The following is a 22227-nucleotide window of genomic DNA, read 5'->3' on the forward strand; positions in this document are numbered from 1 at the left end:
TTTGTAGAACCTGTGTAGAACCTCATCTTCGGTTACCTCCTTAGTTGTTTCAAATGTGAAATGGTAGAGAAACCAAAAGCCTTATAAATAATGACATTATATTTTAATGAAATTTGAAAGCAAACCTCTGTGTATCCAGGGTATTTCAAAGAATCTTCTGGCCCAATTACACAGCTTGGGAACTTGTTGAACACCACAGGTTCTCTTGGAATAGGAAAATTTAGCTCCTTACAATGGTCTCTATAGTTCATGCCAATACACAAGACCTTCTCACAAGAAGTAATTGGGGCAAGCAACCTTATCCTATCCCTCATTACCAAGCAGTCTGTTCTGTTTGAAGCACTGAAATTATATTTTTAATTTTATATGATGCATGTTTTAATATGCTTTATTATCTAAAACGAACTTTTATAAGACCTGAAATACCGGTAACTATGCATTTTGAATAGAATAATTTTAAAATTACACAACTACAAATGTGTTAACATTTATTTATAAAAAACGAATGCCTGACATTGATAGTTCCATGATTTGTGCTGTCAGTGAAACGCGGGCTTCAATGCCTAAGACTCCCTTTCAAACTTCCATTTTATTTTATTTTCTCGTTTAAGACTCACTCATTCTTTTACTTGGGTCCATACGCCGTTTTTCGTTGAATAACACCACAAAGTTTCACATTGTAGGTTCTTTGAATTGCTGCATGAGGAACATCTGCGGATGCTTCTAAATTCCAAATTTCCCCATTTACATGTTTACTTACTGATTAAGCCGGTGTTAATAGGCGGCAAACGAATACCGTCCATGAACAAGTTAAACTGTACCTGCAACATTTTAATTTTTTCCGTTTTGGGTACCCGTTTTTAATTTTGTTTTTTTTTCTTTCTTAAGAGGATGTTTTAAGCTAAATTACTTTTATCAATACACTTAAAACATTATTTCGAACGTATTTTAAATTTTCATACGAGTAAAAGCATACGCAGATCTGATAAACTTGATCAAATGAATCTACTTAAGATTAAACCATTATATTTTTTGTATTCTCAAATGGATAAATAGACACGATCCTATCCTAATAAAAATATCTGGAAAAAGTGGTCCCTCGGAAGCATTTAAATCAGCAAAATTACATGCAAATTGCAGATTCGGTTTGATTGAGTCTGTATATGAAGGAAAAAGGTGCAACATCCCTCATGCCCCCTAGCACCGGCTTGAGCGGTACTCAATTTTCAACTCTTAAAAATGCTGTAATCAATGATCCCGAAGGAGTCTATGCTCGAAGATTAATTTTACTAGTTAGCTTATCAAACTTATTTGTATTGATGTATTATAACTTGACCTTAGTGCCCGTTCTAAAACGTCTGCACCACCTTCTATAAATATCCTCATATCACGTGGTATCGATGCATCTGCTGCGTTTAAATTGATAATATCCCCTGACTTTTTAAGTTCCAATCCAAGAAATTGTTCTCCATCTTGTAAAAACTGCACTAGTCGCATTTTTATTGACGCACATCTAAATACTACTACTAAAATAACTCAATTGTGAATTTACATAATCTATTAAACATTGAGATAAGAGATCTACACTAGCGTGAATATTAAACAGCAAATTAGGACTATGGTGGTCGACTTCTCTAATTTATGGTTTTCGTATGACCAACAAGGGGGAAGAGGCAATCGATCGAAGGGTAAAAACTCACCACATATGAAATGCGTTGTAATCGCCATGATTTTTCATGGCTTCGAACTTAAGCATTTGAAAGCCGAAAGGTCAAAAACTCTGCCTGCAACACGATACTATATATTGCTTTTCGACTTTCTACGGTGTTCCGTTTGAACACGTTTGGACAATCGTGACATTTTATTTATTGTGTTCCCGCGATGCACGATGGTACGATGGTGAAAACGCGATGGCACGATGGTACGATGGTGAAAACACGATGTACACTCGTTCTCAAATTTCCAGCCAAAAATCATACCAGAATAGGTGAATTTTAAATGTTCCAGTATAGGAGTTAAATCAATTAAAAACAAAAGTTTGATGTCTTTGGGTAATATTTTATTATGTGGGTTCAATCAGAAACAGCAATTTTTTAAAAATTTTAATGATATGACAAACCCTGTGCATTTGATGTGTATTTTACGTTATGTGTATCCTTGTATATCTAAAACAATAAAAGTTTTTTTAACATTATCTTTTAGAAATAAAAAATACCCATTTTTATTGATAGACCATATTAGGCTTTAAATTGAAATAAAGAAAAGTTTAGTATAAAACAATGTGCGAACTATGCACAACGTTAAAAATGTAAACACAACTTTTCTAACAATAACTGACATAACATAATAAAATGGCGACTTTGGCATTTTTGTTTAAGCATGTTATACTTTTGTTATGGACGTTTCTTCATGCATTTACCATTTACATATATCATTATGAAATTTATTTGTGGCAGGTATTGGCTTTAAACCATTTAATGCTACCAAGAACTGATTTCAAATACCATGAACCTTTTGTCACGTAAAATTCATAATAATTGGAAATAACTGAACATATAATTATTAAGTAAACTCTAGTGTACAACACTTCCGTCATGTTTAAAATAAATCCATGTGATAATTGTAATGTTCATAAGTTCTGCATTCTCATCAAAAAGTGTATAATAACATCTTTCGGTAGGTTTGTTATATATTTTGTCACGTAAAATTCAACACTTTGATAAGAGAACTTATACTTGTCAATTACTTCAGAATTGTTAACAGTTGCAAGTCCATAGCTTACATACAAAACCTACTAATAGTCTTTTTAAGCCATTATACTTGTTACAAGTGAAGAACTTATTCAATGCTTTGTAACTGTTCTTAGTGTTCATATAACTATTGTCACGTAAAATTCATAATTATTGGAAATTACTGAACATATAATTATTAAAAAACTCTAGTGTACAACAATTCCGTCAAACTTAATATTAATCCATGTGATAATTGCAATGTTAAAACTTTCTTCTCTCTCAACAAAAAAAGTATAATTACATATTTACGCTAGGTTTGATATAAATTTCGTCACGTAAAATTCAACGCTCTGATAAGAGCACTGATACCAGTTAATAACTACAGAATTGTTAACAGTTGTAAGTCCATTACTTACAAATTAAACCAACTAATAGTCTTTTTAAGCCATTATACGTGTTACAAGTGAAGACCTTGTTCAAAATGGTTTGCTACTGTTCTATCATTTGTCACGTAAAATACAATTTTTATTTAGATTTACATTCAGCAATCAGCGCCTTGTCAGTGTCACTTATTTTAAAAGAACGCATCCCTTTCCCTTGTGCCTTTGGTTCTTGAATTTTACATAGCAAATTTTTTGGTTCAATCCAGATTGTATCTTCTTTCTTTGGCCATTTTAAACAGTCTTTCACTTTCGAGCCTTTCTCCATAAATGATACCTCAAACATTCCTTCATCAATATCAATGACCTTACCAACATATGCATGGCCATCATACATTGCTGCTACAAAGTCCCCTTTCACAATATGAGGAAAGGTAACATCTTCTACTGCTATTTCTGCATTCTGATCTTCAGAGACTTCTTCTTCATGCGTAACATTTCTAACAAAGTGTTTTTGCCAACCACAAGTGTTATCTTTATCAAAAATGAACCCAGTGTCTGCGAAACATTTATTGCATACACATGTTGTTTCTCTAACCATGATTTCGTTTGCATTCAGACCAACTACGACGTGAAGTTTAAGAGTACCCTTTATTGTGTTCAATTCTTTCACCAACTCTTCATGCTCTTTGTTTGAATCTTCATACTCGTGTTTTTCTACAAATTTGTATGCTATTTTGCTGTCTGACTTTGAGCCCCATTCATAAAAGTCCTTTGCACATGTAATATTTACCTTTCCAATCTTCATTGCAGTATCAGCAGACCTCTTAACAGCACCTCCTATACCGTCACATGCTCCTTTTCCGTGTCCGGCTTCAAAGTAATGCCAGCTTGCTTTTATACCATACAGGTTTGGGTGTCTTGCAACTAGGTCAAATATTGCCTTGTTCCGATATTGTGAGTTTGGCGAATCGGTCCAATAGTGGATAAAGTTGACATTCGGACTGTTTTCCTTCACCCAAGGTATGACCTTTTTAATGATAGATTGTACCATTGATGAATTATGGTTGAGGACTTCTGAAAACTACAACCATACTGCGGTGCATTAGAGAACCATCTTTCTGAAAATACATGACAACAGGATGAAGGGTTACAGATTCCTGATTCCAATACGCACTTTGGTATTTCCTCCATCTCTTTGATATTGTAGTTTTCAGCAAAGTCCATTTGTAAACAAACAATGGTCGTTGTTTTCTAAAAGACTTTCTTTCATATGTTTGAATGCCTGGTATTGACCCTTTACTCTTTTGTGCATGCTCTTTAAAGGCCTGAAATTCGACCATGAAATCATCTGCAAACTTCTTTGTATCTTTTTCGATGTCCAAAAGTTTCATCCTCTGCTTACCATCATCACATTTAACTCTCCGCCATTCCTTATAATGGATATTATCTTGTTGTACAGATTGAAGTTTTTTATGCATCTCATCAGTTTCAATGGTATCGGAAAAAACTATCAGGACTTGTGTTCTTTGTCAGCCCATACTTCTTCAAGCATTGTAATTTCAAAGCAAAATTCTGATGTTTGGTGCAAAGGCATGTAACTCTTGCAGCAAAGTTTACTAGGGCAATGTGTTTTTGGTCTGGCTCGACAAAAAAGTTGCAAAACTTATGTGTTCATTCTGATACTCCGCTCTATACTTTATATAGATATTTCTTAAGTAATCATTTAACACAAACTTTTGTTTTGCGACCTTCCTTCCCATTTTTGACAGCATCTGCCTTTCCAGGCATCAGTCGAGAATTGTCTTCTCTGCTCAAGGAATTCTGTAACTTTTGTATATCTTTTGTTTAGCAAGGTTCCTTCTCTCTCAAGACCGCTGTTTGTTTTATGTCGAACACGTAAAACCAATGAGATTTGCAGTATATTGCGTCAAATGGTACTTTCTCATAATATTTCCAGCTACTACCTTTTTGATGACAGTGTTATCCAAGCTTCTTCTTGACATAACTTTCTCTCTCATTTCACCAACAATACAGTTTGCAAACATAAGCTTTTTCCGGATATTTGGATGTTTATCAGGTTCAATACCAGCTTTTCTTCATTTCACTCTCAGATCTTGATTTTGGTGTTCTTGGACTTTTAGTTTCAATGTTCCCCTTCTTTTTTATTTTGAGTTTCATTCTATTTAACTGCCTTCTTAGATTTTCATTCTTTCGTTTCATAACTTCACTTACTTGTTTAAGGTATTGTATTTTCTTATTGTACTTCTTTTGTTTCTTATGATATGCTAGTTTTACAATAAGTCTTGAATCAGTACTAGTACTTGAGACTTCATTAGTTTGGATGTCATTATGAGCAGTGTTTAATGTTGTACTTGTTGGGCTTCATTGTTAACACCTCTTTCCAAATACTTTCTTGGCACGATATGACGCCTGCTTTTCACGAAGCTGTTTTTCTCCTCTTTTTTGCTTCACTGGTACTAAGAGTTGACACCTTTTTGTAGTTATTCTTTGTTCTTTTCTTTTGGAAACTAACCTTTTTGCCTTTAAAGTTCCTTTTTTTTCCCTTTTTTGTCTCTTTTTGGGGGCCCGGATGTGTTTTTTCCATTTTTGGAATTCTGTAATGGGAAAGGGTTTAAAAAACCCTGTTTATGTATTTTAAAAGTGCAAAAAGAAAAAAAATTTTTTTTTATATCTACTATATTAAAATTTTTAAATGAAAAACGTCCCCAATTTTTAAAACCCTTTGGTTTTTTGGGCTTTGGTAAAAAATATATAAAAAAAAATAAATTCATTTCCCTAAAAAATGATGTATTTCTTCTAAAATTGTTTAATCATTTTAAATTTCACTTTTAATTTAAAAAAGGAAAATTAAAAATATTAAATTTTTTAAAAGTGTATTTTTTAAATTTTTTTTATTTTATATACGTGGTTTCTATTTTAAAAAATCGTTTTGTTAAAAAAAAGGACAGTAATGTTATTAATAATGTCTTAAAATTACAATTTCCTATTTTGAATTTTTTACGTGACCAACGTATTTTACGTGACAAGGACTTGTAAAATGGAATGGCACTTCATTGGATTATGTATTATTGACTTCCTTAAATTGACATTTTGTTTACAAACAATATTTATTATTCTATTTCAGTTTTTAAAACATTCAATAATGCCTAAAAAGTAATTTTATGTCTATGTTGTTTCAACGAACTAAAAAATCATAAATTTTAAATATGTTTTCTTACCTGGGGGTTAAAAAATTATTTGCCACGAAGAGGCTTTTTTTTGAAAAAAATGGCGGGACCAAAAATGCAGTGACGTCATTCAACAATACCAACACGAAGCATATTATCGTTATCGGATCAATTTTTAGCACAAAAGAAGAATGAGTGTCACGTAAAGCTACAGTCACGTAAACATATTTTTTCAGTATGTTGAAATAAAATGTGAACATATATATTATCAACAATACCTTTATAACTTTTATCGTGTTTCAAGTACGTAAATATGTACCCCACAGGGTAGTCTAGGAAAGCGGACAAGGCTATTTTTTTCGTCAGTGAGCGTCACGTATGAATACAACAAAAAAAAACTCCATACCGCAGTTATCACATCTGAGCGAAATAATTTTTGCTAACATTAGTGATGGCCAAAAGAATCTATTCTGACTAACATAAACTGAATGAATGGGTAATATTAAGCTTTATACAGTTGATATGTTTTCATCAGTTTTTCCCATCTTATTCTGCATTGTCCTAAGATGTCACGTAAAAAATACAGTATACGTGGGACAAACTTTCAAATGCAAAATTACAATTTTTTAAAAAGTTGGACTTAATCTTTTACGTATTTATTATACTTCAAGAAGCTTTTACAATGTTAAAAAATGGCCAATTAAACGTTATACAAGCTTAAAATGCAAAGAAAAAAAGCCACAAATTATATTGATATTGGTTTTGAGACAGTAGCATTTTTGTTTTGGGGACCATGTGTCTATCCAATTTGTGAATGTTGAAATATCTATTTTGAAATGTTTTGATTACAAAAAATTTACATACTTGGTTTTAACTTTATACGTGTAATTTTGTTTCATTGGGAGTTGTTTTTTTTGCTTAAAAATGAAATTATATGCAAGGGACAGTCGATTGGCTGGAATTTGAGAGAACGAGTGTTGTACGATGGTGAAATCACGATGGTACGATGGTGAAATCGCGATGGCGCGATAGTACGATGGTGAAAACGCGATGTTACATCGCGTTTTTCACCATCGTACCATCGTGATTTCACCATTCGTACCATCGCGCTATCGTGTTTTTCACCATCGTTGCCATCGCGCTTTCACCATCGTACCATCGCGATTTCACCATTGTACCATCGCGATTTCACCATCGTTACCATCGCGTTTTCACCATCGTACCATCGCGTTTTCACCATTCGTGCCATCGCCGTCCCGGTGGACATGCGCATTGTACATCTTTATCAACAATGGATGAATGCATACTATGTTATTTGTGAGAGGCTATACGTATCGAGGACATTTTTAAATATAGTGAGGCTTAAACGGGATTTGATCTCAGCACAGACTATTTAATAAGTGTTTGTGTATTAAGATTCAATCATTTTTTTTTTAAAACCTTTATGCACTGTTCTTAATTCATCTTGTGTAGATATTCTATAACACAAATTTTTTAAAAGGTTTTATATCATAAATATGATGCTTCAAATTAAAGATAAGTTCCAAAAAAGCATTATTTGTAAAGATGTTTTCCCGAATCTTACTTTCATGTTAATAAAGGGGGTAATAAAAATTTATTTTCTGTAAAGTCTAAGTCAAATTTTTCAATAAAGAAATGAATGATTATATTTTAAATGATTACATATAATATGTAATAAATATTTGCAGTACATATTTTACATATTCTCGATGGTTTGAAACTTGTTTTATATTAAAGCATATTATATAAATATATATAATTTCACTGAAGTGTGGTGTTAGCTTACTCAACAGGTACAGCGTTGGACTGTGAATCGGGCGATCGGTTTTGGATTCCCCCCCGACGGGTGCAGGTCATTTTCGGTTTGTGATTGATCATTGAAATCCTTTCTACGGTCATTGACACTGGTCTCTGCTCTGCAGAAGTTTCCAGTTTTTTGCGAAAGTGAAGGCAAAACTAGTACTGGTAAACTGCTTGACAGGCTGCCCAGAAAATGCGGTGCGTTTGAACTGTGCTCTTGTGAATTTCAAATGTGGGCTTACTGTCATGATCGGAAGTGAAATTATCACCACAACCACCACGGTGTACAACCTCAATACCAACATACAAAAATCTTTAGAACGCGTACAAAATTGTCTTTTTTGGTTTAGCTGTCATGTGTTTGTTTTTTTCAAATATTCTTGCTTGGATATGGAGAATGAAAAAAATCACAATACGTTCAGGTATTAGAAAGTAAATTATAAAACAAAAATGAAAAAAAAGGAAAATTAAGAAAATACTGAGCAGAAAAATGATGCATCAAGAGCTCATACATATAGATAAGATAATTCTATTTCCCGAGACTATTAGAATGTGTATGCCTTAAAGTGGAAATGTTTGCCTTTTGACTGGTCCGTTTTGGGAATTTTAAAGCCAAATAATTTATATTTTTATGGAAAATTAAATTTTTACTGCAAAAATTGTAAATTCGGCGCTTTAATCCAAGCATAGGTTCCAGTGCCAGACCTGGGGATTGATCAGTAATTTACTTAATTACAATTACTTTCAGATTTTATTGTTGGAAGGAAATTTTTTCAAAAAAAAATTTCCTTTCTATAGTATCGGTCTGCCTATATTGAAAAAGAGCGAACAACACCTAATTGAATTCTGTTTAAGCTCAATAGAAAATAAGTAGTTAGTGCGACCAAGAAAGTAGTGCAGCAGAACTATATGTATACTTTCAAACGTGGATGACTTGAAGAAAAAGCTGATGTTCAAAAAAACTTGAAATGATGATATTCAATGTTAGCTTACATCAATGGAACATAATCTTAACGTGTACGAAAAAAAACATCAGTATTATTACGCATTAGTTCCAAAGAAAAGTTTGTGGTCCATGTACCTATTACAATAAATTGAATATAAATAAGGTGTTAATTTTGTAGCAGAGATGCTGAAAAGTTCACATATATAAATCAACCGAATGGAAATGAAAGTATTTATTGTATATATTTAGCAATTCATTGAATAGCATTTTATGCCACCGCTGATTTTTTTTACGTCGATAACTCAAGAGGAAACAATGGATACAATATGTGGCCTTAAAAAAGGCGTTCTGTACTGTACTATTTTCGCAAAAAATGGTTCGCAAACTATCAAGAATCAAAGCGTTTGAAACAAAAATATTATTATATAAATAATAAAAAACAAGATTTACAATACAAGTCTTTCAAGAGTATTTTCTGGAATTAACGTAGCAATGTATAAATTGGCGTTGAATAAAAGTTAGGGCATCACCGCCATGGTTCGACCATCGACAGAATAACGTTCGGTGGGTTTTGAATTGTTTCCATTTTCCAAGACATAGAGCGATGGAATAACATCTCTAAGTTTTATAATCATTCTTTGTTAAAAGTTTTGTGTTTGCAGATGTTAATTGTTAAGTTCTTCAACGAATAGTCAAGGATGTACATTAATGTATATATCATAAACTCGGCCCTTATACCAACGTCGGGACAGGTCAACTGCCTATATATATGTCTCTGATATATATTAGATTGTTTAGTTAATAAAGATATTGTTTTGAAATTATCTTTAAGATAAATAATCTTTAAGTATAGAATATATATTAATATTCTCAGTTCACTTTAGAATGTTAGGAAGACTTGCAAGTTACCACTTTATCATAAAATAAAATAAATACAGCTAGTCTCATATATATTAGTAAATACATAGCCAAAATTATTAAATAGTATGAATCATGACGGTTCCATTCTGTCATCAAACTTTAAACTGTTCAATAACTTTTCATATTCTAACCATCATAAATCTCTCAAATAGACCAGACTTAAATATATATATATAACTTGACCCACCATATGTTTTAATATATATCTATATTATATGTCTAAATCTTCTTATTTTGCTATTAGTGCTATAACTTTGTGTATTATTGAATTGGATTGATCTTAAACTGAACAACAATCTTTCAGGTAGGACCGACTCACTCATATATATATATATATGGTACAGAATTAATACAAACATACATGTGAACTTTTTTAATGATCAAGTGGAGATTTTCTTTAAAAAGAGGGAGATTTTATATATATATATATAATATATATAGGAATCTGTATATATATAAAATAGGTATATATTTTCTTTTATAATTTGTGAAAAAACCCCTTTATTTTAGAAAAATCTTTGAAAATATGGCTGCTTATATATATATATTAGTGGTGGTTTTTAGTCTCCCGCTAAAAAGTTGGGAGATTCACATGTATGTACTCAAATCTATTATCAATATGTACTTGGGTTTTGAACTTCTGCAGAAAATGGATTAAGATAGTTGTGTTGTTTTCTTTGGAAATCAGGGACATTATAGTAAAGTAAAGACATTTAATACAACTGTACCAGTATATACACATAAATTACGTATAGTATACTATTAAAAATCTGTTATGCTTGGACAATTTGAACAAATTGTTTTCTTAAACAGTGTAAGAAATTAGGATTTGAATCGACATAGGCTGGTCGGACTACTAGATTGGTAATATCTACTCCTCATAATGATATCGACTATCACGTCATTTGTTTTCAAAAACATGTTGTTATATTGCCTCTGAAATACAGTAGCCTGGTCGGGCTGTTATATATATATTCCAAGGAGAATATAGTAGGTCGGGCTCTTCGGAACTACTGCTAATTTACGAAACTACTGCTAAATATGATTTTGATATCGAACTAACATAATATTGGTATATATTATGTATATCTATATATATATATATTCAGAAGTTCGTGCCTACATGTCAATATGAATGTGAAAGCAGCGAGGATATCGATTTAAGGATGCTTTAGGGTCAGATGACAACTATATATTATATTGATAAAGCTAAAATGTGAGTATCTCTATATCTGACTAATTAAGTGAACAAATGGAAAAAAATGTTTCTTTCAATAGCATGCGCCTTTTAAAAGAGGTACATGACTATTTAGAAGTATTTGTATATGCAGTATTTCTTAATTATTATATTTCTAATAGCTTTTTTTTCTTGATTGGTTTAAAGGCTGACAACAGGACAGTTCTATTTTTAATCGGTGAGCTCGTTTATAATATGAAAAGCCAATAATAAAAAAGAATTACAGTATAATATCTTTATTACAAAGAAATTAGGAACAAAATAAACTAATATCAAAATACTAATAAATATCTTTATCCTAGGATTCTAATTCTCAATAATATATGTTAATAATTCACAGTAAGCAGTGTTAGCACTCCGACTTATCTACATATATGATCATCTTATCATCACTTAGCTGTCTATAGCTGTATCCAGAATCACTCACATTTATGAATTAAATATTTTAAAAAAATTGCTGCTTTAGCCAAATTAGATAAATTACTTCGGGGTGTCATGTGACTGATTGGTTTAGTTTCTGACTTTAAACCTTTAAGCCTTTCACTGCTGTAATTCGACTAGGCAAGGGTTTACAAGTGGAATTTTACTTGTGCAATTAACTTTTTCTAAACAAATATTTCAGGTATATATGAGGCGCTTTATGATATTATTTAAAAGCAGGATGATAATAAAGACATGTAGAGTGTCTTACTGTCGGAAAACATAAGAAATGGAAATATTGTTTATTTCTATAATCTATAATAATAATAGTAATACCCAGGAGACGCCTGCCTTTGCAAGTGATAAAGAGTTCTTAATGTAGGTCGAAAAGCCTCAATGAATCTATACTATATAATATATAATATAAATATGACATGATATAAAGTCACCAGTTTCACAAGAATAAATATAATATATATTTAATAAAAAACCTCTAATCTAAAATAACAACCAGCATTATAAAACTCTCTTCCGCTAGTCTGATCAGGATCCATATATCTAGTAATAGAGTTTGGAGGCGACAGGCATGGATCTGATCAGACTGCGCTGGGATTGCGCATGGCTGGTCGTAGATAATTGCTTGGTCGCAAACCCATTATTTTATACTCTCATATGTATAGAACTTTATTGATAGCCTATCTATATATATATATGATCACTTAACTATTTTTAGCTATCTCTAATAAGTGACTATATGCTTTATTCGTTCGTTTGTTTCCTTCTATATATTCTTTTACTTAAATGACTATTCCTCATAACCACTAAGCCAATTTCATGCCAAACTTCCACAGTATATCTCTAAAAATGTTCATATATCATGGTATATATGTACCAAAAAGGAAAAAACTTTAAAGTATTTCCTTTAAAGAACCCATAAATATCTAGACGTTTAGACAGTATCTTCTTTAAGAGGTGATGAAACATCTTCTAGTGAGTGTCTACCAAGTTTGTTCATATTATAAAAGCCTGTCTATATATATATTCCCCTCCCCAGGGGTCATTGAATTTCCCTATATTCATATAGTAAAAACTTAAATTTCTTTTATTAAAACTCTATATATATTATATATTTATTAAGCATGAAACATCTGGTAAGTGTGTACAAGGTTTGTTCAATAAAAGCCCTGGGTCAAAACTGCCAAACCTCCCAGGGTTCATGTTTTTAACTTATATATATATATATATATATAATATAAATCTTCTTTTAAAAACCCATAATATATATATATTACTAAACAGGTTTGTTCAAATAAAAAGGGCCCTTGTAATAAAAATATCTCTATCTGGTGCAGAGGTCTTGTTTACATTATATTGGTGTAGGTAAAAAACACATCATGAAACACTTTCTATATTATAATATATATTAAAACCCTGGGTTTAATATTGGTACCTATAAATATCTCTCTTGTGAATTATGTATTAACAAATCTTTATAATCTATATATATTGTATTTGAAATAACTTGGTCACAAATATAATATATAATCTATTTGAGTCATGTCAACATCAGGAACCCTATCCTCCAGGGTTCAAGGTTCGCTATATATATATTTCTATTTTGAAAGGTATAATACTCGTGTCGGTCTTATAACTCCTATCTCTAAAGGATTTTGTAAATACATTGCCGCAATTTTCTCAAAACAATAATGAGAAGATGTGTCATGCTCAACCCAACAGGTCACCTGCCTCCAAATGCAAGTCACACTTGGAGGTCAAATTATAAGCACACCTTTACAGGTTTATATTTCGTGTCCGTCCATAACGTTGTCATTTATTGAAGGAATTGAAATAACTGCACAAATGTTTGTGTATAATAAGACGATGATGTGGCAATAACCAGACCCCTACCTCAGGTCAAGTTCACACTTGCTCATTTCAAGGTCAACATTGTCCATTTGAGGGTATTATCTCGTGTCCAGTCTTACCTTTCCTTATCTTTGAAGGGATTTTGTAAATATTGCACAATTGTTCACAACAATGAGATGTGTCATGCGCACAATCGGTCACCTATCTATATATTCAAGTACAACTTGGATATATATATATATCCTGTATATATCTAAAATATCTATATAGGATTTTTTTGAAAAAACTTGGCACAAATATTCACTATTTATATATATTCATGCGCATCACCTGCTATCTACAAGGTAATATATTTCAAGGGTAAAAAATTAACATTGTTTTGTAAAATATATTGTGGTCCAATGTAGAGACTCTCATAGCAAGCGATAATAATCATATATAATATAAATATACGAATGTCATTTACAACACTTGCACCCTTCCTCCAAGGTTCAGGTCTACACTTAGAGGTATAAAGTAACCAAGTATTATATATTATGCCCGTCCATAAACTTCTTCATAGATGAAAGGGATATATATTGCACAAGTATCTATATATATATATATATATATCTGCACTGCACCCCTACTCCATTAGGTCAATCATAATATACTATATATCTATGATTTTCCAGGATTGGCGAACATAACCATACCCATGCAACTGATTTAGCGATATTTGTTTAAATTGGAAAAAAATGCATGACTGAAAGTTTGCAGTTATTAAATGTATGCAAGCAATAATCTTCAACATAATATATAATCAATATATATATAGCTCAAAGATTTTAGAATCTTATCTATTATTTATATGAACTTTCATATAAATATAAATTAATACTATTTTCAATTGGGTATATCCAATAACGGCTATTATATAATAAGCCAAAAATCTCTATAAATATATAATAATATTCAGTATTTCATTTTATTTCTTTAATATATTTATTGTTGCATTTGTATATACTATATATATACTGAATATCTATATCCTGCTCAATCTCTTTTGAAATAGCCACAATTTTTTCATATATATTATTACTTCCCTGAGGCGTAATCTATCTAAATCTCTTATTACAACATACTCCTATAAATTAAATATTAATGTAATAATATAATATATATATATATCAAAGATGCAACATGTTTGTGTGTTTTAACATAATATAAATACATTCATATATACTAACTATTTTCCCATACTTCAATTACTTGATCCACCGGTAACTATAAAAAAAATAATCTCACACATAAATATGTATATATATATATATCTATAACTGTTCTATGTATATTCCATTTAAATAATAATAAGTGTTACCCTGTCTCGGCAAAATATTTCCATATCTTAGTTTCCAACCAATAAGATATATATAGGTATTTCATTATAACTGTATATTCAAAATAATATCAAAAACACTGCGTCAAGTATGATTTTCAGTTACATTCCACTCTTATATTAATTTATACAACATTATGCCTTCCTTACAAATCATATGCAAAAAAATTGATGTTATAACTGATAATATTGAATGCTTTTTGAAATCTATAAAAAGTTTTCATATTAGTTCTGACAAAATTTAACAGTCTTTAGTGAGTGGAGTAGTTATGAAAATCAGGCTGTCTGTAAATCAAGGTCACTACTTTGGATCAAATAGTCAAATAATAACTTAAAACGTGAGATATACAGGGCTGGATTATATAATATAATCTAATATATTACGTATCTTCTCCCCAATCTAAGCTTAAGTTCAGTTCTGAATAATGGCACGGCTGATATATGCTGCCAGTGGGCGGGGGGAGGATTGTCTTAATTATGTACATATTTTTTGATATCCCACTCAATTATAAGCATGTTCTAACGAGGCATTCAAGTCCTATGGCACATTCTTTTTTTGACTATTTTGTTGTATAATGTAAGTCTTGTATGTAAAAAAATCCTTAAAATATATCTCTTAATCTATATATATATCTCTTTCATTCAGATTGGTAATAACTTGTGTCACGTCAATATGTACAATCAATTTAAAGGGACTCACTCCATTGAGGTTTAAAAGCCTAAAACATAACATTTGAATTTCTACAGAAAATGAGCGGGGCACTTTGATACGAAATACATGCACAGATAGCCTGAAGAAATATACTTTGGAAAATAAATTGAAAATCAATTTTTTAATGCTTTTCTCAGCCTGCATTTTGCGCTGAAAATGTGTTTAAACGCTTTCATTTTGGGTCACTTTTTTACAATTTTGAATAATTATTCTTGAAAAAGGAAAGTGCGCAAAATGATTTCTGAAATTTTTCTCCAAAAGATTAGTGCGTCAAAACATACATAAAGTGGCTACATTAATCCTAGAAAAATAATTTCAGTCTCATCATGTCAAAAAAACCTCAGTGGATTCCTTTTACACATTTTATCTGACAAACTAATTTCAATTTCTCCATATATTTAATCATTTATTTTTTATATCACCAATATTTTTACTTTTATGCAAGTATTTTGACAATAAAAGTTTCTATTTTAAATATTTCTTTGTTTTGCCTATGACCTTTAACAGCCAATCTTACATCAATTTCATATCTAAACACAATTAGTTATGTTTGAACTTACAAATGATAAGCACATGATGAGCTTTTCTTTGTCCTTGAGTTTAAAATAAAAAAGTCTCTTCATTAAGCTATGATTAAGTAATGCTTATGGCATGTTCTTGAATTCCTATGAAGTAGTTATATAAGTCATGGCCGATTAAGGTCAAACTGAGTGTGTTCTTTGTGTTCATAATGCATAGTATTCACTATTAATTTCAACTTATTACTATATTAGTACAAGAATTGCCTAATGATTTCAACTGATTATGAGTTGTCACAACTTATGGGTTTGGACCCTGGGCAAGAATCTAGTTATTAGCCCACTGAACATGAGTAGTGCAAAAACGGGAAAATGACGTCAACATTTTACGTCATCAATCAGCAAAGCTGTAGATTGAAGCTGCACCTGTTCCTTTGTTTTAATTCACACGCATTATGGAATTCTATGAAAAATTTCCTTTCCAACAGTTTTAACTTTCAGTGCTTTGATATAGGATTATGCATTGAATTCCAGATTTGCATCTGTAATCAATTAAATAACATAACAGGAAACAGAAGAAACGTTATTTTACTTTGATTTGTACATAAATGTAGTACAATTATCAGAAAAAGGTAAGAAATTTACTCAAAGTACATATAAATAACACATGAGTATTACATAACAGTGGTGAATATTTGTTAATTTTAACACCATGACATATATTATTTTTAAGGTATTTAGTTAGAGGAAATAAATTAATTATCATGAGAAATGAAAAAAGAAAAACACAAACAAAAGCTACCGCCTGAAGAATTCATTGATTTTCATGATACATGATTCAAAAATATAAACAAACATTTTTCAATACTTATATTTAAGTCAATTAATGATAACAAAGTTTAAAGTCAACGTCACGTGTACATTATCCGGCTTCATCCGAGACCCACATAGGCCCTGTTTGCTTTTTGGTAATAATTCAACGATCATGTCTTGTGGCAAATTTAAAAAAAAAATTCGTGACTATTAAAAATAAAATGTATTTTCAGTACAGATATTGCGACATTTTGTTTCATTTTCGTCACTGAAGAAGGACACTTAAAGAGATTAGGTTTGCAAAGAAGACAACCATTGGACTTCGGCCAGATTGAAGCAGCGATACAGGTACAGTATACATTCTTTCTTTATCTATTTAAAAGCTTAAGATGGCAGTAAGAGTCTTGTCGGATACACAAGTTACTGCAACAAGTTGTTTTTAATTTGTGCATTCAAAATAGCAATTAACACCACTTTAACGAAAAAAGAAGAACTCAAAGAAATGTTGATGTTTATTTTATTCAAAGTTTTACAGGATACAGTATTCTTGTAAAATGTTCACGTTATTCTTTATTAACTAATTAATTTATTCCCAAGAAACAGTATTAGTTTGCAGTAACTTGTTGTAATCCGAAAGGACTTCTTACTGCCATCTTAAGCTTTTAAATAGATAAAAGAAAGAATGTATACGTGTACCTGGTATCGCTGCTATCAATCTGGCCGCAAGTCCAATGGTTGTTCTTCTTTTTCAAACCTAATCTCTTTAAGTGTCCTTTCAGTGACGAAACTGAAAACAAAATGTCGCAATATCTGTACTGAAAATACAGTGATAAATAGAATAGGCCGTACCACCACATCTTTAATTTATTATATTTTGTTTAATTTAGAAATAAAGTTGGTAAAAATCTCGTATACATTGTAATGCAACGGGCACCCGCAAAAATTCTATCCAGTCGCGCGACAAAACTTGTCTCGAAATAGTAACAGAAAAAAACTTGCAGGAACTTCTTCAAGAAAATCGGATTGATCCTCCTTATTTAAAAGGAAGAAATTTTAGACCAATGAGAACAAAGGAGGCAATCCTCTCTAAACCAATGCAATAATTAACTTTATAACGGGTGTTTCGGTAGAACTTACAAAAATTACAAAAATTTAAAACAAACTGCTGCTAATTACAAACATGTAATTAATATATGCATCCCAATTGTATACGGTTATAACATTGAATAGAAACCAAACCAGAAATAACAGTCAGCCCACAATGAAATGGTCAGAAACGTTCTTGACATGACTTCTCGCACCATAAGTATGCGAACTCTTACCAATTATAGGTAAATCTTCTAAAAATTTTAGTATATATTAAATAAATATTATCCTGCCTATAAAAAGGACGGTAATCTATATAAACGTCTTGGCCATTTTAATTAAGTGCTTTAATTATTAAATTTTAGATTTCTCAAACTTAGTATGGATGCCCACTTCACCCCTGGCAGAGGTTGTACGTAGAGACTACCCTGACATGGATATAGGTATGCACATAAACACATGTACGGATAAAATAACAAGTAAAATAAAATCACAATCCGCCATTTTTATATGATTATAAATAAGATATGCTCGCCCTATGGTCTCTTTCCGGTTGGCGAGGGTAAACAAAACCCAAACACACACACACTGAAAATACATTTTATTTTTATATCACGCAAATTTCTTTTTTAATTTGCCAAAATCATTTGATCGTTGAAGATGTACGCAGAAGGACAAACAAGGGCCTATTGTGGGTCTCGAATGGAACCGATAAATGTAACGTGACTTGACTTTAAACTTTGTTATCATTAATTGAATATAAGATTGAAATGTATTGTTTATACATTTTGATCAATGTTCATGAAATCATGAATATCTTCAGGCGGTTAGCTGTTTGTTTGTTTTTTTTTCTTTTTTTCAATTTCTCCATGATAAATTATTTATTTTCCTCTACAAATAACGCTTAAAAATAATATCAGTCATGTGTTAAAAATTAACAATATTCACCACTGTTATGTTATACTCATGTGTTATATTATATTTAACTTGAATTAATGTTCTTTTACTTTTTAAATAATGTACACATATGTACAAATCAAGTAAAATAACTGTTTCTTCTGTTTCTGTCTTATGTTATTTTATTGATTACAAGGCAAATCTGAGAATTCAATCATTAATCTATAAACAATTAAAACCTGAAAGTAATTGTAATTAGGTAAATTACTGATCAATCCCAGGTCTGGCACTGGAACCTAGTCGATTAAAGCGCCGAATTTACAATTTTTGCCAGTATAATTAATTTCCATAGAATATAAATATTCTTTGCTTTAAATTCCCAACTCGGACCATGTCAAGGCAAACATTTCTCACTTTAGGCATACACATTCTATCAGTCTCGGGAAAATAGAATTATCTTATCTATATGTAGAGCTCTTGAGCATCATTTTCTGGCTCAGTATTTCTTTATTTCCTTTTATTTTTCATTTTGTTTTATAATTTACTTTCTAATACCTGAACGTATTGTGATTTTCATTCTTCCATATCCAAGCAAGAATAATGAAAAAAAAGCACCATAGGCACATACAAAGACAATTTTGTACGTTCTAAAGATTTTGTATTTGTAATTGAGGTTGTGTACACCGTGGTTGGTTGTGCGATAGTTTTCACTTCCGATCATGAAGTAACCACATTGAATTAACAAAGAGCCACAGTTCAACCATCGCATTTTCCTTGCAGGGCTGTCAAGCGTTTACCACAGTACTAGTTTGCCTTTCACCTCGCAAAGAACTGAAAACTTCTGCAAGGAGCAGAGACCAGTTCAATGACACGTAGAAAGGATTTCATGATTCATCACAACGAAAATGACCGCCACCGTCGGGGGAATCCAAAACCGATCGGCCCGATTCACAGTCGCAACGCTGTTACCTGTGAGTGAGCTAACACCACACTTCAGTGAAATTATATATATTTAGTATAAATGCTTAATATAAAAACAAGTTTCAAACATCGGAGAATATGTAAAGTATGACTGCAAATAGTTATACATATTATATGTAATCATTAAAATATATGCATTCATTTCTTATTGAAAAATTTGACTTAGGACTTTACAGAATAAATTTTTATTACCTCCCTTTATTAACATGAAATGTAAAGATTCGCGAAACATCTTTACAAAATAATGGCTTTTTGAACTTATCTTAATTTGAGACATCATATTTATGATATAAAACCTAAAAAAATTTGTGTTATAGATATCTTACGTGTTCCGTTGACACGTTGGACAATCCGTGACATTTATCTATTCGTGTACCCGCGCATGCACCGATGGTACGATGGTGAAACGCGGATGGCACGATGGTACGATGGTGAAAACACGATGGTACGAGGTGAAATCACGATGGTACGATGGTGAAATCGCGATGGCGCGATAGTACGATGGGTGAAAACGCGATGTTACATCGCGTTTTCACCATCGTACCATCGTGATTTCACCATCGTACCATCGCGTTTTCACCATCGTACCATCGCACCATCGCGCTTTCACCATCGTACCATCGCGTTTTCACCATCGTGCCATCGCGATTTCACCATCGTACCATCGAGTTTCACCATCGTGCCATCGCGATTTCACCCATCGTACCATCGCGCTTTCACCATCGCTGCCCATCGCGTTTTCACCATCGTGCATCGACGCGATTTCACCATCGTACCATCGCGTTATCACCATCGTGCCATCGCTTCCGGTGGACCATGCGGCATTGTACAACTTTATCAATCACATGGATGAATGCATATCTATGTATTAATGTGAAGAGGCATATACGTATCGAGAACATTTTAAATATAGTAGGCTTAAAACGGGATTTTGATCTCACTATTAATCACAGACTATTTTAATAAGTGCTTGTGTATTAAGATTCAATCATTTTAAAACTTTATGCACTGTGCTTAATTCATCTTGTTTTACCTAACAAGAGAATTAAGCACAGTGCATAAAGGTTTATAATGATTGAATCTTAATTACACACACTTTTTAACCCATTACTTCATGAGCATTTTGTGAAAAATGGCTTATTCATTGATATAAAGTCTCCCGTTACAAGTTCAAATTGCCTATAATTACTATAAAAAATGTTCAACACTAAAATCAAAACTTGGCAACCAATGTTGACTGGACCATTGCCTGCAACAACATGCTCAGGCTTAAATTTTCTGTTACCAGGCAACGAGGGACATCTCAAATTGCCACAAAATTCACTATTTTGCCGTTGATTTTTTCCATCAAAATGATTCAAAGTGCTGCAACTTCTCAATGGATTGAAGATAGAGTCAAATGCTTTTCAGCGTTTGGTTACACGTTACCTTATGATCAATTCTTGGGGTTCATTATAGCCTCTCACAAGTCCAAAATTTTCTTGGCGATGAGGGAATCCGCCCCCCTTCAAACCCCCTAAACAGAAGGGGGCACATCCCCCTTCTGGCAACCCCCTGAGGTATCTTTTGGTTGGGGGCCGCGCGAAAAAGAGGTCACTTTTTTAACAACATTTCTTCAAACAAAAACAAGTGTTTGGGCCCTAAATGTAAGGCTTTTTTTTTCACCAATTGAGACAACAAAAAGGGGGGGGAAAAGGCGTTAAAAGGCGTGTATATAACGTAATGGGGTTAAATAGTCTGTGATTAATAGTGAGATCAAATCCGTTTTAAGCCTCACTATATTTAAAATGTCTCGATACGTATAGCCTCTCACATAATACATAAGTTTATGCATTCATCCATTGTTGATAAAGATGTACAATGCGCATGTCCACCGGAAGGCGATGGCACGATGGTGATAACGCGATGGTACGATGGTGAAATCGCGATGGCACGATGGTGAAAACGCGATGGTACGATGGTGAAATCGCGATGGCACGATGGTGAAAACGCGATGGTACGATGGTGAAAGCGCGATGGCGCGATGGTGCGATGGTACGATGGTGAAAACGCGATGGTACGATGGTGAAATCACGATGGTACGATGGTGAAAACGCGATGTAACATCGCGTTTTCACCATCGTACTATCGCGCCATCGCGATTTCACCATCGTACCATCGTGATTTCACCATCGTACCATCGTGTTTTCACCATCGTACCATCGTGCCATCGCGTTTTCACCATCGTACCATCGTGCATCGCGGGTACAGAATAGATAAAATGTCACGATTGTCCAAACGTGTCCAAACGGAACACCGTAATACCTAGACAAGATGAATTAAGCACAG

The 22227-nt window shown here is 32.2% G+C and overlaps 1 protein-coding gene across 1 annotated transcript; it reads right to left on the bottom strand.

The window, feature by feature from the left end:
* Positions 1–125: 125 nt before the first annotated feature.
* LOC132749413 (fumarylacetoacetate hydrolase domain-containing protein 2-like) lies at positions 126–1864 on the bottom strand (the record flags this gene model as incomplete). Its single annotated transcript, XM_060739142.1, has 2 exons — positions 1337–1864; positions 126–342 (listed from the first exon to the last, which is right to left on the bottom strand). Coding segments are annotated over exons 1-2 (378 nt in total), but the record flags the coding sequence as incomplete, so codon positions are not given.
* Positions 1865–22227: the final 20363 nt, after the last annotated feature.

This window comes from Ruditapes philippinarum, unplaced genomic scaffold (genome assembly GCF_026571515.1).
Source record: "Ruditapes philippinarum isolate M1 unplaced genomic scaffold, ASM2657151v2 ctg5081_1_1_1_1, whole genome shotgun sequence".
Taxonomy (NCBI): Eukaryota; Metazoa; Mollusca; class Bivalvia; order Venerida; family Veneridae; genus Ruditapes; species Ruditapes philippinarum.